Raw genomic sequence first — 27825 nt, forward strand, 5'->3', positions numbered from 1 at the left:
AAATTTATTTAAAGGGTCTCACTTGGCATGCAAGTGTATCACTTGATGATGACACAATATATGGTACATCAGTAATTACTGGCAATACCACATACACATTTAACACATCAACAAGTACAATTGCCACCACTGGTTTGAAGATATCAACAACACAAAGCTACCATAAATACAACTTACTTTTCCGAGTTTACACCACTCCAGAACCTGTTGCATATGATTTAACTGTGACTGCGGAACCTATACAGGTTAGTTTGCCAGTAGAATTGTAAATTATAAAGGTTTGTGTCTGTTGATTATTATCAGTAACAGTTCATAGGTTTTTGTATTGTTCTGAAACATCAATATTCAAAAAAGGATGTGCTCTTTAGTTCAGTGCAGTTATTTTTTTATAGTTTTACAACTCAGAAACAGATGACATACATGAAGCATTGGCAGCAACCCAAACTGTTAGGTAAGCACTTTGTATGTGTCTTAAAACTAACACAAACTAAGAACACTTCTTTTGCAAAAAAACTTTTGTTACCTGTCCACTCTCTCAGTAAGTTGAACTGCGTTTGTATCTTACTAGACTTTTGATCATGGGACGACCCTATACAACCGCCAGAACAAAAACATTCAAAGTTTACTTGTACAACAAGTTAACTGATGAAATTAGGACAGCTTACATTGGTTCATTGGATGTGGCTGATGCTACAGATTCACGTACTACAAACACAGGTTTGCATTTACGAGATTCTGCAAAAGTCACAAATAATTCTAAAAGCTGCAACTTTTCGCAACCAGATGTCAACACCGAAGTAACATTAGACATCAATACTCGCAGTAATGATGATGTGTTACAAGCTGTGGAAGATTTAAAGGCTTTTGTGAATGGAAGTCATGGTTTAATGTTTGATGGAAATGCCATTCAGTTTTCTGAATCTCAATGTGGACTAACTGTCTGTGTTGTCACAGTAAGTAAATTTTGTGTTCATAATATCAATATCTGTTTTGCTGCTTGATGTTTATAAAAAATATGATTTTTTTAAACAACTTGAAAAACCTTTGCGGATGTATTCCTCTGTTTTGGTCATTAAAACATTTAATTCAAATTTACACACATAGTTAATAGGTATCTGTAGTTATGCACTGTGAATTTTAGCCTCGATTGCCTCAGCAGTTCACCCATAAAAGTGAACTTTTAAAAATGTTTTTATTTACTTAAGTACGTGATACAAGAGGAGTTTTATACATTGATGGTTGGTCCATTGCAAAAGGTTTGAAAAAAATTGTCACTTATTTTATTTCCTCCATTTTTCACCCGTTACCCAAAAAACGTTTGTGTTTTTTGTTTATAACCCTTAATGCAGTGGTCTCCAACCCCTCTGGTGCCGTGACCCCTTGATAACATTTGCCAAGTGCGGTGACCCCAATGATATAATTAGTAGGCTCTAAAAAAAAACTGTCATTTTTCTCAACAATGAGGCAGTCCATGATTTAATTTTATTGAGGCTAGTGGTCCATGGCCTAAAACAAGTTGGGAACCATGTCTTAGACGACCCAAGGCAAATTGTTAGGCGACCCCAGTGGGGGTCGCGACCCACAGGTTGGGAACCGCTGCCCTAATGTGTCAAAAAATAATATGTTAGTAAAGCTTCATCTGTTGCAATTTTGTTAATGATGTATAGGGAAACCAGTAAAAAAGGATGTAGAATATATTATTGCAAATATATAGGAAAGTCACTTTTCTAATTTTAAATTAGGTGAATTCATTTACAAATTGCAATTGTAATGAGGTTATTTGCGTCACAAAATTTAAAACAAGTTTAAAATTGTGCAATGGGTCTTTTTTACCACTGCAAGCAATTAGTCAAAATTACATTTTTGCACCTAAGATTTTCTTTTGGTCATTTAATTACACCTACTGATATATTTTTGTCTTGTTAAAGACAACAACTCTTGCCACAACCACAGACCTTTCAACCACAACTTCAGCTACCACCACAACAGAATCAGTTAGTGCACCAGGCGGCTTTTGGATAATTATTGGTGTTGCAATTGCGATTTCTATCATGCTAGCTGGTAGTGCTATTGGACTGGCATGTTACTTGAAACGTAGTAAGTAATAAAACATCTGTGATGTAATTGTAGTGGAGACATTTAACCTAAAGATGTGGTTTTTATGAAATCTTACAACTAAATGAAAATACAACTAAAATAATATAATTTATTTGTCCGACAAGGCATTGTTTATGTTGCCAACTTTTTGAACCATTTATAGTTTTTGTAGTAAGTGATGTCTTATAATTTTTATTATGTTTGGTAATTATAGATCCAAGGAGCAAAGTTAGCCCTTGCATGGGATCTCAGACTTCACTGGGGGCAAAGTCGCTGATAGACAGCATTCCTTCTGAAAGTTCAGGGTAGGCATTTTTTCCAAAAGGTTTTTGGTCTTATTTTTAGGTTATGTGAGCACTAAAACAATTTTTAACTTTAATTGCACAACATATAATGTCTTGACAAATATTGTTGCACCATTTTTTAAACATTGCACTCATGTAACTTAAGTATCTTGGTTTTCAAATCAAGTTGCATTGGCTGTCTTTTCTAATTGTGTGTTATTTACAGTGATACTGTGTCAAGTTATGACGGACTTCACCATCGTCCACGCTCAGCATTCACTCCAGTTCATGTTTAACTGTGAAATTTAAATTGTTGACGGACCGGAACGTTTATGACCTTGAGAATGTTTTTTTACTTATTTGTTTTTATATTTTACTGTTTTGTTTTCTCATTCAAAACTTTTTCTTGAAAACCCCTATTCTTAGTGAAAAGTGATATCTTTTTTATTGTATATTTTTTCTCAAGCCTTTCTATTTGTACCTTGAAAGTTCATATAATACACATGTAGTTTGCATTATTTTTTTTATTTGTTGGTTATGTGTCTGGTGGAAAATAGTATTTGTATTAAGCAGCAAAGAGCAAGTATGGCTAAACAAACATGGCACCTTCCAAAATAAAAACTAGTGAAGTATAAAATAGAGTGGTTTAAAACCAGGGATGCACCTGTCATTTAGGGATTGTGTCAAAAATTGACCAACAGAGGTGTTTAGAACTGCAACCATAATGACTTTGTATTTTATCAGGCTATTGACACAACACAGTAATCACCAACCATGAATAAATTTTAGAGTTTTAAGTCGAAGTCACAATAAGTATTCACAAAAAGTATGTGTACAATTAGATTTTAAGCATGCTGTGATTTATAACCATCACATTACAATAAATGTAGGCTTGAACACTTTCAAGCATGTTTTACATTTTTACAAGCATTTACAGCAACTATTAAGCCACTAAGACACCAAACTAAAAACATCACACTACAGTGTACGTGGAAAAAAAGACATACAGCACCAAATAAAATACTCCCTTGACACATTTACACTCTATGTGTGTTTTGTCCAGTATGTTAAAGCAACATAAAACTTATGTACAAGTCACTCCAGTGTTTCATTGAAACTACAAGTTCATATTTTGACAGTTCATACTTTAACAAACAAAATTAATCCACATATCCTCGCTAAGTGTTTAGAACCATTTGGGATTAAAATCAATTAATAAGCACCTTATGTTAATCATCAATGCAAATAGTTAATCATTGACTAAATGTTGAACATTGCCCCCCAAAAAGGAAACAGTGGGAATTTGCTGCCTGTTGATACAAATGGGTGGAAAAATTAGACATAAATCCTGGATGCCAGGATTGCATAAAACTTGCAATTTCTTATTTCGAAGGACAAATTCTAATGTTAAAAATATGTGAACTGTAAATAAATACATATTTACATATATAAGTACAACATATGTATGTAAACAAACATGTATATTTTTGTGCTATTTTTTTATGTTTTTTTTTTTTCATTTTATGTTTTTTTAACTATGGTATGTCAAATGCTACAATAACTACAGATTCACAGATTTGCATTTTCTGTACACATGTGTAAACTGGTGATTGGTGATTTCGATAAACAAAGGCAATGCATTTTTTTGAACTTCAGGAATTAAAATGATTGTTCTACAATAGCCATTACATTGAAGCAAATGAACTTTTTGATAAATAAGCTTTTTCAAAGACAGGATAAAAGACACGAAATTAATTATTAATAACAAATAAAATAAAATGATCAGAATTAAAATATAGGTACTTATATTTGGTTTTAAAGTTTCCACATTTTTTTACATTATATGTAAAACTTTCATTAAAATTATACAAGATTTTCTTTAATAATAACTTGATTTCCCTCCAGAATGTGACTTTTTGTCTGTCAAGACTAGTCAGGTGGACAGTGATCATGTTGTACAGGTCCACTACAACTGTCATCTGTTTCAGTTGTAGTTTCTCCCGTGTTTGCTTCTGCAGTTTGTCTAAAGTAACAACAAATATTTAGGGTCACTCCAAACACTAAACACTAAAAGGGGTTGAATGTTCTGGTTTATGTAACTTGTGGCTATCATAAATAGTTTGTACTATTTTATTTTTCAGTCAAGAAAGTTTTTTTTTAATAAACAATTAACAAAAAGAAAAAAAACAAAAATGTGTCCAGAAAAGCACAGAAAAGGGAGAAAATATTATTACCGTTCAACTACAGGTCCATTTGGTCTTCTTTGTAAAAGTAGTTTCAACAATGACAAGTATGATAAAACCAGAACCACTGGAAATCTGTTATACGAAGAGACAAGTTAACAAAAACATTTTATAGGATTTTTTTGTTCAAACAAACGTTGAGTTGTTGACACCAATTTTTCGTCACAAAACATAGCAGATTTATCGAGTTTTTTAGAATAGTTGTATTGAATTCATTTTTTTAAATAAATGTCTGTTAGGCAGATAGCGTAGCACATATACCCAATGCACAAACACTCACTATACTATTTAACATTAGGTCCCATATCTGGCAATGTTATACATAACCTTGTTTGCTTTTGTGAGCAGAAACCTAAGGGTCCCACACATGTAAAGTTGTTAAATATGCATTTTAGTTAAAAAGCAGGGGGAATTTTGGAAGGCTAGTGGAAAATTTGGTGGGCAAAGCACAACAATGGTATAATCTACGAACCATACAAATTAAAATTAATTCAGACATTTAAAATATTTCAAAAATTTGGCAAATTTGGATTTTGGGGAGTGTGGTAAATGGCTGGACTACAAAGTTGAACACAACAAATGACTTCCCACAATGGTATAATCTACCAAGTGATCCTTCAGGGAAGGGGACCCATAAATATTTGGGGTAAAGGGGTGAAAATATATATTCAATTTCAAGTTACAAAATACTTTAAAATACGCTGCAATGTACCAATCAAACAAGTATGAGAATCATCTGCTTTAGCAAGTATAACCGTTTTTAAAAATTTCACGGGTGAACCGTGGGATCAAACGGGGTCAAAATTCACATGGACAATCTTTAGACCAACGGTGCACAACCTGCAGCCGTGTACATGTTTAATGAAATGAATGTACTGGCGGCCGTGACGTAAATAAAACTCTTTTGCTAAATATTTTGACTTTTAAGCTGCTCCAAACAGATTTTGTGGTACTGAAAAGAGTAATATTACCAACCTAGCAGCCATATGCGTCAGACTTTTTGTACGCCTATTGTGTGCAAACAATGCGAACAAAACAGGTACCACAAGCATCACAATATAGATTATGAAATCATAAACACTAAAAGACTGATCTTCATACTGTGCAGCTCAATCTGTGGACCAAGCTATAAAAAATATTCTGGGCTTTTGGGGCCCTATTAGATGGTGTATATATATTTATATTATATAAACCAATCTGTACATCAGTAATTTTAAAACAAAAATAGGCAGGTAAATTGCGGCCGTTAGTGAAATAAGAACCTGCGATGTGGCCGTTAGTAGCAAAAAGGTTGGCACCCCTGCTTTAGACCAATATCTATAATGTGTGTAAATTTGAAAAAGTTTAAACCATTCTTTCTTGACCAAAACATGGGAACAAATCCGTGTTAGACTGAAAAAAAGAAAAAAAATTATAGACAAAATCAATATGAGCCCCCTTCAGGGAAGGGGACCCATAACTAATGGCTCAATGTTAACTCCATAAAAAAACAATGCAGTGATAACAACAGGACACATGTTCCGCGACATTTACACTTTAGAGTGTAGTTGGGTAACCTAACAAAACCTAAAAAAGGCACAAACTATTTTTTTGGAACTTGGCAGTGTGGCTGACATGGTCAAATTTCATTGACAAAACAAAAATATTTCAACATCTGTCGGCTGTAAATGTTTTGTTTAATTGCTGTTGCTGGCTTATACCTTTCAGCCACAGTTGTTCTTCGTTGCAGTAATTGTCTCAACAATGACAAGTATGACAAAACCAGAGATGTTGGAAGCCTGTGAAATAAAAGTAAATTTTTTATGTAACTAAATCCTAAATAAGCTAAAAAAGTTCCAAATATCTCTAAACAAAAAGCTAATCAGATGTTCCAAATGTCTACAAAGGGCATGCTCACTAATTGGAATAGATAAACACTAGGAAACTTAAATGAAGCTTTAAAGTCTTGCTTTAACTTGCTTAGAAATCATATAAGAACAGATGCTAAATTACCTTTCAATCATGGTTCCTGTTTGCCTGCCATTCAACACAACTCTTAACATGGATAGGTAGCTTAAAATCAATCTAGTTTGAGACCTGCCAAATCAGAACAGAACAGAAATTTATCCAATTTAGGTTTAAACAAAAATTGTCAAATGATCATTATAACCACCATCCCATAAGTTACAGTTCATTCCTGTTACTTGTTGGCTATTTTAGAAGCTTGTTGAAATCAAATTACTGTATCTCGACAGTACATGTTGTTGGCTATTTACAATCCATGTGCACCTAGTGATTAACCAACATTATCTGCACTGTTTAAAATTGGGCATTTTTAATGTCTTGATTTTTTGATTTTTTTTCATAACAATAACATTTCCGTACTAAACAATTATGGTAAGTCAAATAAACATTTTGGCTTTAGTCTTAGTTTAACATCAGATGACACAAATTACCCGAATAAATAGAATATGGTTTAATCTTCAACACTTACGAGGGTAGGTTTATTGAAACATTTCTTCTCACTCTTGTAAGTATGTTGAGCCATGCGGTAACATGTGAATTGCGAAGGAACACTGCAAAAAAACAAGTATAAACACTGGAAAGAATAAACTGGAAACAAATATTTTTAGGCCCGTAGGTAAATAGCTTGGTCATTTAGGGAACACTACAGTAAACTACTTTAGGTAACTATCTATCAGGTGCTGATATGTTTGAACCCTGGAGGAGTTATGCTCACATAGTCCACCTTTGAGCTGCATATTTTGTTGGTTACGCTGGGTTGGAGCAGGGCGGCTCCTTGTTTAGTTTAACACAATTGGCTAAGACAGGATTAGAACTAACAACCATGTGACCACAAGATAGTTGCTTTAACCATCACTTTGTCGACTTGGATCAACATAAAACAAACCTCCATCATTGTTAAACAGTCGCTCTTCATCATCATCATCATCATATTCAGCTACAAATAACATACAAGCATAATAAAAACTAGAAACACTCCATTGTACCATCTAACAAATTGGCCTTAACTGACCATCTGAGCATTGTGTGGGGTAGTGATAATCTGGTAACTCATCATGTATGTTCCTGCAATAAAAAGGCACGAATAAAAATTGCAATGTCCTGTATCATTGCTAACATAAGACCCAAAAGGCACAGTTACACAAACCTTTACCTGAATGGCTGGGCACAGTTGGCTACAGTTTCTTCTTCTTCGACTACAACTTCTTCATAGCTTTCATTTACACCAACATCAGAGATCTTCTTTCTGACAAACTCATATGCCAAACACATCAAGGCAAACAGCAGTTGTGACACACAAACCATTCGGAATCTGATGCCTTTTCCATTCCCTGGTGCATTTTGCTGGAGTAAAAGGTATATTGAATGACAAGTTGGTAAATTTGTTAGGTTTTAAACCAAGGGTCTTCAACATTTTTAGTGAAGTCAATGCTTTTTTGAGGCACTGGCTTAAAATCCTTACAAAAGTTCTGCCTCTTGAGCAGATATGGGCGGTTAGATTCACCATGCAACTTGAAAGCTTCAGTCAACAGTTAAAACCTAGTTAAATTGCTACAACAGCATGCAGGGACCATTTCAGGCAATTCTTCTAGCCGAAATTTGTCTCAAAATAACATTACGATTATGCACAAACAATCACCTACTTTCTTCTTTCGTTAATAACAATAGGAACTAGAAGGGTGGCTTAGCACATACTGCCCTTGCATATACACTATAACCTATTTAAAAAATAATATATTCCCTACACTTATTTTGTATTGGGTCCCATATCACACACTGTCTTTTATAACATTAGTAGTTTCTGCAGGCAGAAACCCCACACATGCAAAGTTGTAAATAATGCATTTCAAGAAATAACCATGTGAAAGTTTGGTATTGCAAGGTCAACACACAGTGATTGGTACTGAGCATAAATAAACATGCTATGTGGATTCGTGTGGAGTACAAAATATCTAAATTTTATTCCATTATGACATTTTTAAAGGTTTTTCTATTGTATGTTCTATCTGAAAAATGAAGGGGTAAATAGCGAACAAATAGGCTAAAACACAACAATCAGCTGCTATTATTGGCAAATTGCACAAGCTGTCCTAATTTCATTCAATTCAGACTTTGTTAAAAAAACTCACCCATTGTAAGGGGCTAGTGGGGTAAATGATATGGCTACAGGTTGGAAAACAACAATCAAAAGCTGCCCAAATTTTATTCAATTCAGACATTGTTTAAAAAATTGTCCCATTTTGGGGGGCTCGTGGGGTAAATGTTTGGGCTGCAGGGCAGAACACAAAAATCAACACCTATAAATGGCATACTCTACAAGCTTTCCAAATTTTATCCAATTCAGACATTGCTTAAAACATTCCCCCTTTTTAGGGGGCTAGCGGGTAAATGTTGGGGCTACAGGCTGGAAAACAACAATCAACACCTAACAATGGCACAATGAACAAACTGTCCAAATTTCATCCCATTTGAACACTACTTAAACAATTCACCCTTTTTAGGGGGCTAGCGGGGTAAATAATTGGTCTCTACTCCAAAGCTAAAAAAATATCAAACCACAATAACCCAATCAACAGTCCTGTAAATTTTTGTCCAAATCGGCCAATGTTTAAAATTTTGACCACTGGAGGGGCTTTTAAGCAACAACCGTTGATGCCTCTGACATCATAAGGCTGTTAACACCCCTCTAACTTATGTTCTGTTTATTGGCGCCAGTTTGAATTGATTAGTGTCGAAAAACTGAGCACAAGAAGTGCTGATGCTTACCTTATTCTGTTTATTTTTATTTTATTTTTTTGGCGCTTAACTGCAAAAACATCCACCAAACAACCCACAAACATAAGTGACATATCCTGGTTATAAAATCTTTAAAATCACACAAAACTAACGTTTGTGGAGCGCACCAACAACATTTTACACTTTTGGGGCTAGTGGGGTAAATACTGGGGTTGTCATGACAAACGAAGCAGATTACACATCTACATAACTATATCTACCATCTGTGAAAGTTTCATCCAAATCCATCAAACATTTCATGGCAAAAGAGGGTGGACAAACTTAAGGGAGGAAAGAAAACAAATCAAAAAACAAACAAACAAACAAATCGAGTAAAATCAAGATGTGTCCCCTTCAGGGAAAAGATCACAAAAAGTACAAAATCTACAGCAAACACAATGTATTCAAATAGCATCATGTTTAAACTGATGCACCCCTTGTCCCTTGTGCTTTTTTTCAAGACAAATCAAATCTGCTTGAAAGTTAAAGTTAGGTGAGTCTCACAGTTCTTGTGTGTATTTATACAATCAGTAATGTTGAAATTGCCACCTCCCCCCACTTGAAGTAAAATCTATCATGTGTGTAATATTGCAATAGGTTTAAAGCATTCTTTCTTGACCAAACAAACCCATGTTGGACAGAAAAGGGAACATGTATACTTCCTGGAATGTGATGCATAGTTTACTCAACCAGTCACAACTGACAAAATACATGTGGCCACTAGAGCAGTGCTTTTCAACCGGGTGTATTGTGCACCCCAGGGTGCACCATATTTTTTAACGGGTGTACCACATTGATGGGGTGTACTGGGGTGTACCAGATTCAATAGTACAATACCCTATGACCAGGTAACACAATAGACAGGTTGACGTTTTGAATCAAGCTGAATGGAGTGTACAGTACATGGTACCACACGAATCTCAATTATACGTAGCTTGTAATAAGTTGTTCTATTTATGACATCAAAATTCAATGTTCCTCTTGAGAATGGTTGGTTAAGGTTCTTTTTGCAGTATAACGTGAGTGGCAACTTACAGTTTTTACTAATTTATTTGCTACAAAAAATGTTAATGGATTTGCATTGTGCTCATCCTTTTTCTTGTTAGGACAATAAACTCAGTGTATTACAAGGGTGAATACATTTTTGCCTGGGGTGTACTAAATTTTTGAGTAAACATTATAAAAAAGGTTGACATGCACTGCACTAGAGCATAGTTTGCTAAGCAAACAGCTGGCACAGCAACATCAATATAAGTCAGTAAAATATCATGGACAAGCTCTAGGAAGCAAGCAAAAAAACAAAGTAAAATCAAAGAAACCTAGTAAAACCCCTTTTTTGCTGTGTATAAAAGTGTCCAGATCACATCTTTAAACAAAAACAATTCGTCAGGAACATGTCCAATGGAAAATTACAGGTTTACTTCCATCTGTTTTAGGATAAGAGAGTCTTTTCACTAGTTCCTCTCTGGCCAATGGAAAATTACAGAAAGTCACGTGACTTACCCTGGGAGCTGGTTGTGCGGTTGTGCGCGTAGTAGTATGTGCAATGTCTTCTGGTTCAACTTCGGCGACAATCATTTCACTGCCTGCGCTTTCAACCAATTCTTTTGGCCTGCATGATTGAAATAGGATTTGTCACAAATTTTAAGCACGCAATAATACGTAGTACAATAGGATTGATAAAACTTTTTTTTTTTATGTAATGTGTCTGTGCAACTCTAAAACAGGGGTGGGGAACCTGCGGCCCTTTTGTTATTAAAAAAACAATAACAAAATGTTTATGTACAAATATTCAGTACTTGAAAAGACTTCGACATTTCTACATTTGACGCCAAACTTATTAAAATTGCCACACATTCGACCACTTGCTGTATTTGTGACGTAACAGTCACTCGATTGTCTCTCCTTGCAGTAACAAATCATTTGCCATGAGGTGTTAGTTTTAAATGGAGCTAGGGTGTTCCAGAAAGAATGGACAAATTTTAGTCGAATTAAGTGATAAACATGTATGCCTTGTTTGTTGCAAACAAGTAACAGCAAAAAAAATCAAATCTGGAGCGATGAAACATAAAACCACTTGTGTGCTTTCAGAATTTTTACACGGAATGTGAAAATAAAAAAAATATTTGGCCCGCCCGAAAATGTTGTGCAATTCATGCGGCCCGCAGTACTAAGTAGGTTCCCCACCCCTGCTCTAAAACATGCTAGGTTACATAATTGTCTGCTAGGTTACACAATTGTCTATGCCAGTAGTTCTCAAACTGTGCGTCGTTTCAGTTTTCCAATGGCGTCGCAGAATAGTTCCGTTTCGTGGCCTTTACTGTTGTATAAATAAATACAACTTTAATAATAAGTTTTCTCATTAACTTTTAATTGCTGGTGCGTCGCACGTCAAGAAAAATTGTCCAGGGGCGTCGCAACAAAAAAAAAGTTTGAGAACCACTGGTCTATGCACATAAACATATATTTACAATTGCAAGCGACAAAAGCAGACCGTACTGCTAAGATTGTTAAGCAAAACAACGTAATGTATTACCATTAATAACAGCAGTGATGTACCGAATATTTGGTTAGCCGAATTTGTTCGAATGAATCGGTATAATTTTTACGAAATTTCGATTTTGGCCCAGTAATTTGTTGCGAATCGGCCAAAACCAAAACGTTCTACGAACTCAAATTTAAAGTGTGTCTTTTCTCCTTAATAAGGTATACCACACCACAGGGCTTCCCAAACTTGTTCCATTGCCACTTTTTTATCTCCTTAAACTTTTCGCGACCCTTCACAGGTAATTGTGATAAACAGAGCGAAATATACGTTTGTTGTATTTAATATACGTATAATTCGAGGGAAAACTGAAAACAACCTACCGGTACTCGGAGTCTACTAGTTTACACCTTGGTAGCCTTCTGGATACAAAACAAAATGCCAACATTTATTCAGTGCGCTTAGCTTAAACTCTGTGCTTTCACTGACAAGCCTCTTGTCCGCAGAGGCAGAGTTGACGTCATTAACCTTTTTATTTACGTAGAATCTATAACTCAGTAAAGAATAATGTTTTGCGCAATTGCACCCGTTTGAACAACTGCGTTTCGAATTAAACAGCTGAAACGCATAATATGGAGTACTTTGTGTAAAACTTTACCACACACTTCTTTACTGTTTTTCCACTTCAGACAAAAAACAACCCATGGCCAAGACAACCTTAAATGCAGATGCAGACCAGCGATCATGGCAAGTCCACTTTCGGCGGCTTTACCACTGAGCCTGTGTAGCTCAGTAGTTAGAACGCGAGTCCCGACAAGACTCATGTCGTGGGTTCGAATCCCACCGCAGGCTAGATTTTTCTAGTCTGTTCCTTGCCATATGGGAATGCTTGGGAGACCGGCTTGACTCGGTATCACGCCTTTAATAGGCCTGGCGTACTATGAAGACGTAGTTAGTGTTATGTAACACCGCCGTTTGTCTGGTTGATAACGGTATGCTTGTAATCAAACGCGTTCGGAAAAACTGCCGAATATTTGGTTTCGGTGTAAACACAATAAAGCGGAATCGGTGCATCTCTATTGAGAAGTGAGTATTTGTTACGACATACAGAAAAACGAACAACAACAAATACCACTTACGTCGTCTCTGGACGATTCAAGAAAGCGATTTCCGTTTCATCCTTAACATAAGTGACAATGTTAGCCTTGATGGAACGTTTAAATGATATTTTTAAGCAAAGGCCACAATAACTCCGAGTGCTAACGAAGTGAAGTTTATCTGGTTGATAGGAATATAGCGATAAAACTGTGCTAAAACAACCAACCAGCTAATATCATTGTTACTCTAGAAATCGGTAGGTTTGCTGTAGATTGTACTAGGTATTATTTGTAAACCAAAAAGAAGCTTACAGTCTGTACAGCATTTTCGTCACTTAGAGGTCCAACATTGAAGTCCACACTTAGTTGACGCCGTGTGTTTGTCGCAGAGGTTACGAATTCTTCCTGTGACTTGTTGACCAGAAACGAGTTGTCTCTAGATGAAATTGTATTCATTTGACGTTGTCAACTTTTTGCGTCGAAGTTCAGTTAAGCGTTAATGCTGTTTTATAGTCCAGCAGTGTCTAATAGACTTTGCGTTGTGCTGATGTGGGTCTGGCATGACCTATTTATGTGACCTACTTAGACCTTACCTATAGATATTACATTTTTTTGCAGACCAAAAAAATGTTTTTATTTTGTCCAGAATTTAATCTAAGCCAAAAGCTGAGAACCTAGGTGCTCCAGCAAAAACTTCAGACGAGTGGTTCGCGCAACCGTTTTGTCCTCACAATGTTGTTGGTTCTAATCCAGTTTTGGCCACAGCGAGACCTGACAGGTTAAAAAAAACAACCACCAACTTCCCAAGTTAAAAAATGTGGATGTAAACACGCAGTGAACAAAGCATAAAAATGACAAAGGTAAAAATAAAAACAATGTCTCAGATATTAACGTTTTTTCAACAGCGCTTGTTTATTGGATAATAGGTGAAGGTTAAATTACTAACATATTACTCAGCATGAAAGTTGCACAACGTTTAATACTTGGGGCCCAAGCATAATAAACCTAATTGAACTACAGGTAGCAATTACATACTTTGCTGTTTTCATGTGAATATTGTAACATACAGTTTATTGTAAAACTAAAAGTATAAGTTTGTTTGACTACTCACAGGTGGTTTGGATCACCAAAAATACAGAGAAAACTACTAACTTTTAACACAAATCGAAACAAACCTTGCTTCAAGTTCTTCTACTTTGGTATGGTTTATCATTGCATGGTCATTGCTGTATTCTGTCTGAAAATTTTTGACAATACATGTACAAAAAATTAGAGATATTTTGAATCGGCTTAATTTAGGTTCGGCCGAAACCGAATATTCGGCAATGTTGCTAAATAAAAACTGTTAGCGAAGTCATACGGTACGAGTATGACATGTAAACATAAGCTTATCTACCAGGCAAACAGTAGTTAAATGCCTTTTTGTCAGGAGTGAATTACTGACTTTTTGTGGGGAGTGGGAAAAACGATGATGTTTTAAAATTTATAATAACTGATGCGTTTTTGGTTATAGCGAAGTTTGAAAGATTAAGTGATAAATTATTGAGCAGAAACAATACATTTTACGCCTTAATGTGTGTTAGTAAAAGATTCGGTTTCGGCTGGATTGCCACAAATTATCGGGCCGAAACCACTTGTGTCATGCATGTTTCAGTCTCCACTCAACATTGTCAATATTGTGCAAAATTTCGGGCCGTAAGGTCTTGTCTGACTGGGGCTTACAAGAAAATGAATTTAGCGCATAAAGGTTTAACACAATTGTGAGTGGGCGTTGCAACCCTAATTAAGAGATAGGGTGGGGGTTTGACAGGAAAAGAAACAACCAGAGCTCACACTAATCCATTTATTTAAAGCAAAGAGTAGTGTACTGTTATTAAAACAGTAAAACTCCCGTTAATATTCAGTTCTGCTTAGGATAAAAATTCAATACGCATTTAGTGTATTGCAATTGCAACAGATTTGTTTTCTTTCATTTATCTTTTACCTGTGACACAATTTTTTTTTCAAGTATTGCAAACATTTGGTTTCTGTAGGTATGTTCTTGATCATATTAAAATTGTTATTTTGAAGGTTTTAGTTTTTTTAGGTTTTTTAAACTCATATGAAACTTACAGTGTGTACAGCGTCTTCATCATTTAGTGGTCCAACATTTAGGTCCAAACTTAATTGTCGTTGTGTGCTTGCTACAGAGGTTACAAATTCTTCCTGTGCCTGGTTGACTAGAAAGTTGTCCCTAAAAATTATGTATATTTGTTATGTTGCCCGCTTAGTGTTCTATTGTAAAGCAAAGAAGGGTAATTAGTAAGAATAGAGGGCAAAACACAACAATCAACACCTAAAACCGAATTCTACAAGCTGTTTCAATTTCAGTCAATTCAGGTATTGTTTAAATATTCACGCATTTTAGAGGGGTTGTTGGGTAAATGTTGAGGCTATTGAGTCAAATTAAACATATGAATAAAGAAATAGAACCATAACTAATACCATTGAAAACAAAGCGAAACAAACCTTGATTCTAGGTCTTCTACTGTGGTATTGCTCATCTTCATTGCATGGCCATTGCTGCTTTCTGTCTGAAAAATGTTGACAACACAAAATTAATCTGCCTGAACGACAAAAAGTTGGCTTGCAACTTCACTGCTTCATTCAACCAAACATTGTCCATATTGCTAGAGTAACAACCAATGTTGATTACATCAAATACGAGAAAAGTGGCTTTCTTACACAAAAAATGTCGAATTTCCCATGTGACTTACTGACAATGTTTATACATTTGTTTCCTTATTGAAATTGGTTCTATCATAAGCTGGAATTTAAAAATGCTTGTTATTACAGGCAAAAATGAATGAGTCCTCAAACATTATGATGAAATCATGTTTCAATGCAAAGACAAATTGTGAAAAAAGAAATGCTTAGCATGCTTCACCATAGCTGCTAAAAAGATCAGAAAAACAAATCCTCCAACTCTTCCAACAAATTAAACTTCAGCTTTATCTGGTTGTGTTCAAGCTTTTTTTCAAAAAAGATTAAAATTTCACAATATTATTACTTCCATATCAAACTAGAAGAGTGGCTTTCTGATATACTTCCATTTTATATATTGTATACGATATTTATCAATTTACTATACACATCATTTGATCTACACATATGATTGTTTTTGTAAGCAAAAACTAATGGGTCCCCACACACATGTTTGTGCGGATTTATGGCAAACAAATGTTGTGGTGATTTTTAGATTCTTAAGGACAAATTTTTAGATAGCATTACCCCAACAATAAACTAGAATAGTGGTTTTCCTATATATTGCCAGTTTATATTTACTACATCATATTTAACAATGTATCACATATACCATTTAGGCATTTACTATATTTATAATGGATATATATTTGGCACCTACATTTCATTGGGTCCCTATCTTTTTCCTGACACTTTGTAGTATAATTGTTTCTGCAAGCATAATCTAATAGGTACCCACACATATGCACATGCGATTTGGTAACAGTAAAAATAGGGCACAATCATTGTTAGATATTTACTATACACATCATTTGATCTACACATATGATTGTTTTTGCAAGCAAAAACGAATGGGTCCCCACATGCGCGTTTGTGCGGATTTATGGTAAACAAACATCTTGGTTATTTTTAGATTCTTAAGGAAAAACAACCAACTTTAGCCTTAACCCAACTGATGTCCGTATTATTTTTTCTTGTTATCCGTATTCTTTTTGCATCATGATTGTCATATAATTACAAAACACAGTAAATAAGAACAGGAAAAATACTTTCAATTTAATCTCATGCTTTGACCTTGATATTGTCGTTCAAGATCAGTTTTTAAACACAATTTTCCAAAACTAAAAATGTGCTTGATAACTTAATAAAACGACATAGCATAGCTGCGCAAAAACAGCTGATTTCTAATCACCAACACGACTATCTCATAAAACGTCTGTCCGGACGTCAAGCTGAGCACTCCCGCTGCATTCACCCGCCTTAATCGTAAACAAGTGAATTACAACCTTGAGAGTTGAGACTTCTATCTGACTGACAGTGTACACATATTATGGGCTGTAAAAGTAACTATTTGGCCGATTAAGGCAAATTTTTAAATACTAAACGAATAACCTACTGCAAACAATTGTTTAACATTTCAGCACATTAGGGCTTGTATTTCTGGCCTAAAACTTACTATTTTGGGGTTTAAGGGGTAAAAATGGGTGAATCCAATAAAAAGTTACAAAATTCTTTAGAACAGCTTACATTGCACCAACCAACAAAGCATGAAACACCCAGATTATGTACTTGGGTCAGTACAGCCGTTTTTAATTTTTTTTGTTTTGGGGGCCTGTGGGTGAACTGCTGGGCCGTTTGGGGTCAAACTTCAGGAGGATCAAATTTGGAACAATAACTAACATCTGTGCAAATTTGAATAAATTTAAAGCACTCATTCTTGACCAAACACATTTAACAAACCAGCGTTAGACAGAAACGAATATTTTGGGGTTTAAGGGGTGAAAATGGGTAAATCTTTTTTAAGGTACAAAATTCTTTGAAATACCTTATATTGCACCAAACAACAAAGCATATAACTCCTAAATGAAGTACTTTAGCAAGTATAGCCATTTTAAAGATTTCACGTTTTGGGGGGCTGTGGGTGAACCGAGGGATCCAACGGGGTCAAAATTCACATGGACTATCTTTAGACCAATATCTATAATATGTGTACATTTGAAAAAGTTTAAACCATTTTTTCTTGACCAAAACATGGAAACAAATCCGCGTTAGAGGGGAAAAAAGAAAAAAAGAGAAAAAAAATACATATATAGACAAAAACAATACGTGTCCCCTTCAGGGAAGGGGACCCATAAAAAAACTTGTTCGTATTCTTTTTGCACATATAATTACAAAAACATTAAAAAAGACTGAAACAAATACTTCAATTTAATCTCTTGCTTTGACCCAGATATTGTAGTCCAAGGTCGGTTTTAAACACAATTTTTTCTAGAAAGCTGTAACAGTTGTGTTACAGACACTTTAAAGTAATTTGCTACAAGTGTATACATAACAAATTGTTTTTCATTTAACTTTGTTTCGCAAAACGAGTACCATTGACCTGTAGTAACCTCTCAGGGTGCACACGCCAAACGACTGTTTGACCTTTTGACATCGTTTTCAATAGCACGCCCTCCTTAGTGTTCAACAATACCGTTTAGCCTAATTTATACATGCCTTAGGTATTGATTCCTAAATTGATTGTCAAAAAACCGCTACGTCATGACGAAAGAAAGTTCTGAACTGTGTTAGTAATACCTAATAGTTGACCTTAAGTAACCCGTGGTCATGCGGCAGCCAACCTGACAACGAGCATTTAAAAAACATTTATCTTGCAAAAAAGTCAAGTTTATTTTTTCATTTTTATTTTCAGTAACAAAGTTTTGCTTGACAGATACGATACCGAAGCACTCTTATTAGGTTTAAATCATGTCATAGGCGTGAAACCTTTGCCAAAACTGAAAATGTGAGTGATAACTTAATAAAACGAAATAGCATTGCTATACAAAAACAGCTGATTTCTAATCACCGAAACGACATCTCGTAAAACGTCTGTCCGACGTCTAGCTGAGCCCTCCTGGTATCGTAAACCAAACCTCTTGGGACTTCAGCCTACAGTGTCTTTCTTGACAAAACGAGCATTAAAAATTTTACGTTTTGGGGGCCTGTGGGTGAACCGCTGGGTAATTCGGGGTCAAACTACAGGAGGATCAAATTTGGATTAATAACTAACATCTGTCAAAATTTTAATAAATTTGGAGAACTGTTTCTTTACCGCAAGAGCGATAAAAACCAGCATTAAAAATGTTACGTTTCGGGGGCCTGTGGGTGAACCGCTGGGTAATTCGGGGTCAAACTTCAGGAGGATCAAATTCGGAACAATAACTAACATCTGTGCAAATTTGAATAAATTTAAAGCACTCATTCTTGACCAAACGCATTTAACAAACCAGCGTTAGACAGAAAAAAGAAAAAAAATACAGACAAAGACAATATGACATGTCCCCTTCATAAAAGGGGACCCATAATTAACAAGTCATATGTGGTAATTTAACCAACAGTCAGCAGTTTTTGCACACATAGGTTGCGTTTTATGTTCAACAACAGCGTTTTTGCTGAATGTACAGAAAGCCCAAGTATTTTTTAGGAGTGTTGTGGCAAGGTATAACAAATGCGAAAAGTTTAACCTGCATTAAGCTCTTGCCTTTCTGTAGCCAAGACAGTAACCTCTTGCCCTAAACTGTGGGTTTGTTGACATGCAGTTCATCACTTGTGTTTTGTGCAAGGGTGCAAAATACAAATTGAATGAGTTGTTCATTCTAATGTATTAAATATATATGCACCAAAACTAAAAACACACAGGCTTAGCAAATATACTAGATCAAAAGTATTTTACATTAGTGATGTAGCTAACCCACCTAAAAAGGTTCAGGCCGACACTGATGATTCTAAAAAACCTACAATCTTCTTTCTTCTGTATGTTTTCAACTGAACGTTGTGTTGTTAATGCACTGTGACCTCAATTTTGACAAAACAATATTTTGCAAACAACATGGCTCGTATTTTATAGATACAACAAATAGTTAATTTATGATTAATTCCATGCAATAAAACATAATTTTCTAAAAAATTTGAGCCGCAACCAAAACATTGGAAACCAAGAATTTGGTCGAAATGTTTCGGCCAACCGAAACTTTGGTGCATCACTATTTTACATAGCAGCAGAGTAGCAAGTTCAACTTCAAATGCAGCATTATACCTTACTAAGGTACAGATACACAATTGTAGCGTGATTTCACACTATGACAACATTGTCAAGCAGAGGTTTTACTGTGCCATTCATAAACCTATTGCCTATTGTTCCCAGCTGTGTAGTGTCTGGTTCTGATGCATCAACTTCAGGTACCTATCTGTCACATGTGTAAATTTGAATCAGTTGGAACAATTCTTTCTTAATCAAAAGTGGTAATCAAACTCATGATACACAGAAAAAAGATGACAAAAACAATAACAGGAACGAATCATGATAAAAAGAACAGATAAAAACAATAACAACATGATGCACACGCTACAACCAGACTTACCACTGCTGAAGATTTTGCAAACCAAAAAAGTGGTTAAGAGTGTGTGGCAAGAAAAGTATTCTTTTCACAAACAGTTGGAATAATTTACTTTTTTTAATCAATATATGCCAAAATAAACTCAGTACATTGCATTGTTAAAAAAGTTAGTAATTTTAAAAAATATCTAAATACTTTTTACGTACCGGAAACACAGGTGTATACTTCTTTTGTGCCTGAGAAGTGTTGCCTAGGGTAGGTTCTTCAATGGTTTTATGTCTAAACCGTTAACATAGTTAAGAAAAACTACATATCAACACCTGTTTTGAACACAAATATTTATTTTGAGCATCATAATTTTAAATGTATTCGTGTTTAGCTTGGTAGTCAAACAGCACATGTTTTGTTTGATAACTAATGAAACTAGAAAAGTGGCTTTCTGATATACTTCCATGTTATATATATTGTATGTCCTATTTACCAGTTTTCTATACACATATTATGATATAATTGCTTTTGCAAGCAAAAACGAATGGGTCCCCACATGCGTGTTTATGCCGATTTACGATAATCAAATGTTGCAGGTATTTTTAGATTCTTAAGGACAAATTTTTCGCAAAGCATTAACTTAACCTTAAAAGTTTTTGTGCGTATTCTTTTTGCATCATTATTGTCATATAATTACCAAATAACAGGAAAAAAATAGGAAAAATACTTTTAATTTAATCTCTTGCTTTGCTACAGTCAGTACAGTCATTTAAAAAAAATCATTTTGGGGGCCTGTGGGTGAACCACTGGGTCGTCCGGGGTCAAACTTTAGGAGGATCAAATTTGGATCAATAACTAACATCTGTCCAAATTTGAAAAAAATTAAAGCACTCTTTCTTGACCAAGCGCGTTTAACAAACCAGCGTAAGACAGAAACGAATATTGTGGGATTTAGGCGTGAAAATGGGAAAATCATTTTTAAGGTACAAAATTCTTTAAAATACCTTACATTGCACCAAACCAAATGATGCTTAGGACTTAAATGCAATCCGTATTTGTTGCAGTTTTTAACCAATATAACCCTGGCTTTCCCATACATTTAATTATATTCTATGTCCTATTTATTGATTTACTTTATGTACAATTTGACCTTATTAACACAATTGTTTTGCAAGCAAACTGAAAGGATTCCCACTTAAGTGTGTTTGCCAATTGGTAACTGTATTAATATGTTATTTCAGATTCCAAAAAAATGGTACAAAGCATTTTGTTATCGCATCTTTATACTGTTGAATACAAAAAAAGTAGAAAAGAAGATTAGGAAAAATCCCTAAGAATCTATTCTTTAGCTTTAACCCCAACATTGTTGCCCAAATACTGTTTTAAAACAAGAAAACTTTCTTCTAACCTAGACAGGCTTCTACAAGTTAAGCAGCCAAGCTGTAGCAAAAGCAAATAGGTTTTTCTTATAATTTTTGGTTTTACATAATTTGGTTTACAATGCATAGATGTTGACCAGCAGTAGCAAAGCTGAATGACCATTTAATGCAACTTTCAAGAATACATAGTTTATATTTAACTGATATATTCATCGATAACATTTTGTGTGAATAAATGAAAAGTATTGTCCAACTATTTATTACCACAAAGCCATAAGGTATAGAAAATATACATTTAAAAAGCCATAAGGTATAAAAAAATACATTTTCACTTTATGAAACAACGCATTGCTGCACAAAACAGCTGATTTTCAGTCACTGTAAAAACTAATAACATGTCTATTTATGCTTTGGACCAAGAATCACTGCACTATATTGGACAAACCTGGTTTCTTTAGTTGGTTTCACATCTTCAATAGAGGTTAGGGCATTCAGATTTGGTCTCACTGATGTCTGCGGAACATTACTATTATTATTGTTGTATCCTTCACAGTTTACACAATACACAACATTACATAATTACATAAAGCTACCTCAATCTGGTAGGTCTTTGTTAAGTGTACGGCAGTTTTCTTTTCAGGCTGTGCAGGTATTTTTGAGATGGTAGTTGGACAATCAACTGGTACATCATTAAATGCATTGGAAGTACCACAATTCTGTTGAAAATGCAATATATAATCAATTTTATCCGTTAGTGCAACAGCTTAGGACATAAGCTGCTTCTAAGCATTCCTGCATAACCATAGGCGTCGATTTAGGGGTGACCGGGGTGACATGTCTCCCCTCCTGAAAAAACAGGGGTGACAACATATGCATTGTCTCCCCCTGTTTTTGTTTAAAATAAAGTATTGCCAGAAAGACCACATACACGTCTATACCGTAAAGTAGTTCAAATTGGATGTTTGTTATAGATTGAAGGTCACAATCAATGACAAACGCAAGTGTCTCGTGGTTTGTTACGCAAGGTAACAGTGGTTGCAGTAACAATCAGCATTGTTATGTGATTTTAAATTGTTCTATTCCCAGTACAGGCTGGTTGTTTAAGTATATATCTTATATTTGCTTTATGTTAACTGCAGGAAAGACTAGTCAAGCTAATATATAGGCATTTTTGCAGCCAAAACGCAAGCAACCCTTGAATAAGATGTTGTCAGTTTAATGTTGAGTTGTTTAAAAATCGTCACACTCAATGTAAATAAACATCTTGAACAATGTATACTTAAATCCTGTCGGAACTTCACTATCTGACTATGTGGAAGTTTGCTATATCTGCAAACGTTATTTCGTTTGTTTAACCCAGGGGTCACCAAACTACGGCCCACATTTTTTGGATTCATAGGATTGCAACGCCCAAAATAGACCACCGCCAGTTTGTTACGTCACAGGCTACAAGTGTTAATTGTGCGCGAACAATTGCATTGTTATGTTACTTGTGACGTAATATACGAGCATTGCTCGTTACTTGATACTAACTATACAATTTAACAGTCGGATCACCAGATTTTAAATGGGATTGTAGAAAGACCATATTTACGCCCATATAAGGAAAGACGGCGCTAGTGCTTGTAAACTATGCGGCCCGCGCACTCATTATTAAAGTTATCCGGCCCGCAGTGTAAAACGTTTAGTGACCCCTGGTTTAACCGAATAAGATAACATAGATTGCGCGGTCGCCAGGACAACGGAGCAGTTAACGCAACTGCTTTGTGTTCCTAAGACTGTGGGTTTCAACGGCTGATGGATGTTTCCAAAACATGGAAAGGTCTCCCCTAAGATTTTGCAAATAATAAAAAATCGACGCCTATGTGCATAACCTATAGTACCCAAGCCTTCAGGTACTATAGGTTATGCAGGAATGGTTAGAAGCACACACCGAACATGATGTTTTCCTAACATTGACAATAAGCTTTTGTCATTCAAAATGAAAGCGAAATAGTTTATTGTTTTGCATTGACCATGACTAAAAAAAATCGATACAAAACAAAAAGTTACCATAACTAGATCTTCATGACTTTTATTTTGTTGAACCGGGTTGTCTTTTGAAAACACATGTCTGTAAAACAAGTCACATTTACATAAAAATGTGATTGAGTGTTTAGATAATGTATATTTTAAAAAAATAAATAAAAGCAGCAGTAGTCTTTTTGTAGCAATTTTTTGCATTGTTTTATTTAAAATGTTAGCATTTACCATTTGTCAATTATCTAGCCCAAAAAACAAAAATAAACTGTTTGTATATTGCAATGATGCCTCTTGTCAAGCAATGACCCAAACAAAATGTTGCCAAAAGCCTGTGTTTCACATCCATATTATTTCTGCTTTTGTAGGCTACTCATCTCAAAATGTTATTCCGATTTTTTTAGCATCATAGACACATAAGTTAGTCTAATGCACAATAATCAAAGCTTTGATATCAATGTTAAGCATCAATGCTTGGGATAATGCCATACATTAAACAATAATCAACAGTATTTGTATAACCCATTTGCTGTATTTTGTATGCTTACAAATAAACTAAACAGCAGCAGTTATGTAAACAAAATCAGCAATATTGTATGGAATGAGGCAGGCCCACCCCGACTATACAACCATAATTAAGTTGGGCATTGTACAATGTATATTTACAGTTTGAAACGAACCTTGTTGAAGTCATGGTGTTAATATCATTCTACAATAAAAAAGTGGTAAAATATTTGTTGCTGCTGTTAAATAGCAATACAAACTAGAAGAGTGGCTTTCTGATATACTTCCATTTTATATATTCTATACAATATTTACCAATTTACTATACACATCATTTGATCTACACATATGATTTTTTTTGTAAACAAAAACTAATGGGTCCCCACACGCGCGTTTGTGCGGATTTACATAAGGACAAATTTTTAGAAAGCATTAACCCAACAATAAAAAAAATTGTTCGTATCCTTTTTGCACTATTATTGTCATGTAATTACAAAAACATTAAAAAAACGTAACAAAGACTTAAATCTAATCTCTTGCTTTGACCCAGATATAGTCCTCCAAGGCCGGGTTTTGAAAACAATTTTTTTTAGAAAGCTGTAACAGTTGTTTTGCAGACACTTTAAATTAAAAAGCAATTTGCTACAAGTGTATTCATTTAACTTTGTTTCGCAAAACGAGTACCATTGAGATGTAGTAACCTCTCATGGTGCACACGCCAAACGACTGTTTGACCTTTTGACACCGTTTTCAATAGCTCGCCGTCATTCGTGTTCAACAATACTGTTAAGCCTAATTTATACATGCCTTGAGTATTGACTCCTAAATTGATTGTCAAAAAAACGCTACGTTATGAAGAAAGTTCTGAGCTGTGTTTGTAATACCGACCAGTTGACCTTAAGTAACCCGTGATCATGCGGCGGCCAACCTGACAACGAGCATTTAAAAAAACATTTATTTGGCAAAAAAGTCAAGTAATTTTTTCATCTTAACTTTTATTAACAAAGTTTTTCTTGACATATACAAAACCGAAGCACGGTTAACAGGTTTAAATCACGTCATAGGTGTAAAACCTTCGCCAAAACTAAAAATGTGAGTGATAACTTAATAAAACGAAATAGCATTGCTGTGGAAAACAGCTGATTGCTAATCACTGAAACGACGTCTCGTAAAACATCTGTCCGACGTCAAGCTGAGCCCTCCCGCTATCGTAAACCAGTGAGTTACTCTCTTGGTACTTCTGCCTACAGTGTCTTTCTTGACCAAACGAGCGTTAGACACATTTACGTTTCGGGAGCCTGTGGGTGAATCTCTGGGTCATACGGGGTCAAAATTCACATGGACCATCTTTAGACCAATATCTGTAATGTGTGTAAATTTGAAAAAGTTTGAATCATTCTTTCTTGACCAAAACGTGGGAACAAATCCGCGTTAGACGGAAAAAAAGAAAAAAAGAAAATAAGAAAAAAAGAAAAAAAAGAAAAAAAAAATACGGACAAAAACAATATGTGTCCCCTTCAGGGAAGGGGACCCATAAATATCACTTACTTTAAGGTGTTAAAATATTTTTTGCACTTTTATAACGTAACATGACAAAACCTTTGCTTGGCAAGTTTGCGTTCAACAATTGTGTAAAATTAGTTGGACAACGAATTAAACAAGAATTATGATGTTGACAATATATAGACAAATCCAGTTGATGACACACCCACTCAGTCAAGCTTATTATGTGATTCTGTATTAACAGATCATGTTATAAAAGCAAGTGCTCATTTACACATCCCTGGTAAAAAATTACTATGATAGTCATCTATAGCCTACTAGATTAGAAATTTGACTGCTGTTTTAGAACCAGAGGAACCCTTATACCACAACACACAATAATGCGTCATATTTCTAATAGTTTAGTAAATTGCAATTGGCCATTGTAAAAAAAGTAGTAATGTACATGCAAACATTTTAAATACTGTCTTAGATATATAGCATCACCGTAAGAAGTCAAAAAAGTACAGCATGTTGTTATAATACAGAATACAGAGTTAAGGGGCAAGGTAAAAGACAAATGATCATTCAAATTCTTTCCATCTACTTGGAATCACAGGTTAGGCAGATTATGTTCCAATCAAATGATAGACAATGGTTTAGGGTTACCAAAACCATTGTGATTACCAAGTGTTATCTTTACTCAATTGCTCCTCATTATTGAGATTCGTCTATATTGGTGTTTATTTTAACAATCAATATTGCATCCTATTAAGAATGTTTTAAGTACAAGGTTTCCTGCACTAAACATTTTCATTAGATCAAGTATTGTTAACTATTGGCTTAAGCTGATTCTTTTTATCATAACTCAAAAAAATATTGAGGTGATATGGATCTCAATATCACTCTTACAATTTAAATACTGCATTTACAACATACTACTAAAGTAAATAGCAACAACAACATACACGTTGTAGTAAAAGCTTGTCTGCAATAGCAGAGTTTGATAAACAACTATGTTTTATTTGTTTTTTAATGTGAATTTAAATCAAATTTTGGACATGGTTAATAACTACTTTTTATTACACTTTTTAAACATAAACAACTTACTTTTTGGTCAAAGCTTAGATCGGATTTATCTCCAGATACTTGTTTAGAAGATGTCCTGACGTAAAATACAAAAAAAGCTATTGTAGTCATTAAATACATTGAAGAAATGGCTTGTAATACAAGTAGTTTTAACACACAACAACAGGTTTTGTAAAAGCTTAGGACAGAGCTAGTAAACATAGTCTATGTCAAAAAAACAACTTTGTTTTGCCATTTTTATTTAGGTTTTTGACCAACAAATTTGCAATTTTAAAGGACTTAAAGAAGTATATAATTGAAGTTTTACCAAACACTAAAACTAACTGTCAACAAATTTTATTTGCACACCCATGAGCCAAAACCACCATCCATATAATTTTATACAACTAAAACTAATGGTTTGTTTACATAGTTCATCTCCAGAGAGTTTAGGGCTTAGTTGGTACATATATTTGATGTAGCAGCAAAATGAATAAATTTACAAACTGTAAAAGTTCCATCCATTATGCCCAAACTTACAATAAAACAAAAGAGAAATAATAATAAATCAAACAAAGAATACCTTACAGTATTTTCCTCTTGGTCTGAGTCTGGCGCAGCACCAGTAGCATTATTATGTTCTGACATGTCATTGTTTTTTTCCATGCTGGTATCAAAATCTTTACAAGGCTAATGTTAATAACCTTAGTATTATCTGTGAACTAAACTTTGTGTTTAAACCAAACTAGGATGTGCTACCCATTTTTTTAAATCACATTAACAGTTCACTAATATAAACCTGGATAATAGCAGATAGACAAGAATTACACAAAACTGAAACATTATCTGCAAGAGCAGAATATGACAACAACCCACACATGACTTAGGGCAAAGCTTTTTTGCATAAAGTTTACTGCACATGTCATTCAAAATAACTTTTTAACATAAGAAATACTTTTGTTAGGTCCTCACAGAACCTTAAAGAAATGTTAGAATGTCATTTTGTTGGTGCAATTTAATGTTTTGTGATCTAAAGAGATAAAATGCAATTCATTATTCACACAACAGTTGATAGCTACAAATTATTGTGTGAAGACACCCATAAAGTGGGTCAACATTTATGATATTATCAAACAGTCACGCCAATTTGTTTCTAAAATACATCTAGAATTTGGGTACACAACCTGCACAAAACAATCAGCGACACATTATGTGCAAATAATAATAAAATGTGAAGAATATTCAGCAAATCATTTAACTTAACATAACAAATTTATAC

The 27825-nt window shown here is 34.6% G+C and overlaps 2 protein-coding genes across 5 annotated transcripts in view; one reads left to right on the forward strand and one right to left on the reverse strand.

The window, feature by feature from the left end:
• Positions 1 to 2899, forward strand: part of LOC145220460 (fibrocystin-L-like) — a 35114-nt gene extending 32215 nt beyond the window's left edge. For all 3 annotated transcript variants that reach the window (XM_080087666.1, XM_080087667.1, XM_080087668.1), the window contains 7 exons: positions 15 to 245; positions 393 to 451; positions 569 to 717; positions 784 to 953; positions 1929 to 2097; positions 2312 to 2402; positions 2608 to 2899. In XM_080087666.1, coding sequence (XP_079943792.1) covers positions 15 to 245; positions 393 to 451; positions 569 to 717; positions 784 to 953; positions 1929 to 2097; positions 2312 to 2402; positions 2608 to 2677 — 939 coding nt within the window. In that variant the 3' untranslated portion in view covers positions 2678 to 2899. The remainder of the gene's footprint in view (positions 1 to 14; positions 246 to 392; positions 452 to 568; positions 718 to 783; positions 954 to 1928; positions 2098 to 2311; positions 2403 to 2607) is intronic.
• Positions 2900 to 3549: 650 nt separating this feature from the next.
• LOC145220461 (uncharacterized) lies at positions 3550 to 27329 on the reverse strand. 2 transcript variants are annotated; one of them, XM_080087669.1, is made up of 22 exons: positions 27306 to 27329; positions 27130 to 27273; positions 26589 to 26643; positions 24173 to 24201; positions 23526 to 23586; positions 22067 to 22189; positions 21919 to 21986; positions 20313 to 20385; positions 15494 to 15558; positions 15098 to 15218; positions 14161 to 14222; positions 13298 to 13421; positions 13028 to 13068; positions 10907 to 11015; positions 7782 to 7972; positions 7641 to 7693; positions 7515 to 7565; positions 7098 to 7179; positions 6617 to 6700; positions 6325 to 6402; positions 4616 to 4699; positions 3550 to 4404 (listed from the first exon to the last, which is right to left on the reverse strand). In XM_080087669.1, the coding sequence occupies exons 2-22, from the start codon at positions 27210 to 27212 to the stop codon at positions 4311 to 4313; spliced, it is 1731 nt and encodes a 576-aa protein (XP_079943795.1). In that variant the 5' UTR covers positions 27213 to 27273; positions 27306 to 27329; the 3' UTR covers positions 3550 to 4310. The 2 variants fall into 2 exon arrangements, with proteins under 2 accessions (XP_079943795.1, XP_079943796.1); XM_080087670.1 differs by lacking the exons at positions 24173 to 24201; positions 27130 to 27273; positions 27306 to 27329 and having other exon boundaries at positions 26589 to 26648.
• Positions 27330 to 27825: the final 496 nt, after the last annotated feature.

The sequence above is a fragment of the Phallusia mammillata genome, chromosome 3 (genome assembly GCF_965637545.1).
Source record: "Phallusia mammillata chromosome 3, kaPhaMamm4.hap1.1, whole genome shotgun sequence".
Lineage (NCBI taxonomy): Eukaryota > Metazoa > Chordata > Ascidiacea > Phlebobranchia > Ascidiidae > Phallusia > Phallusia mammillata.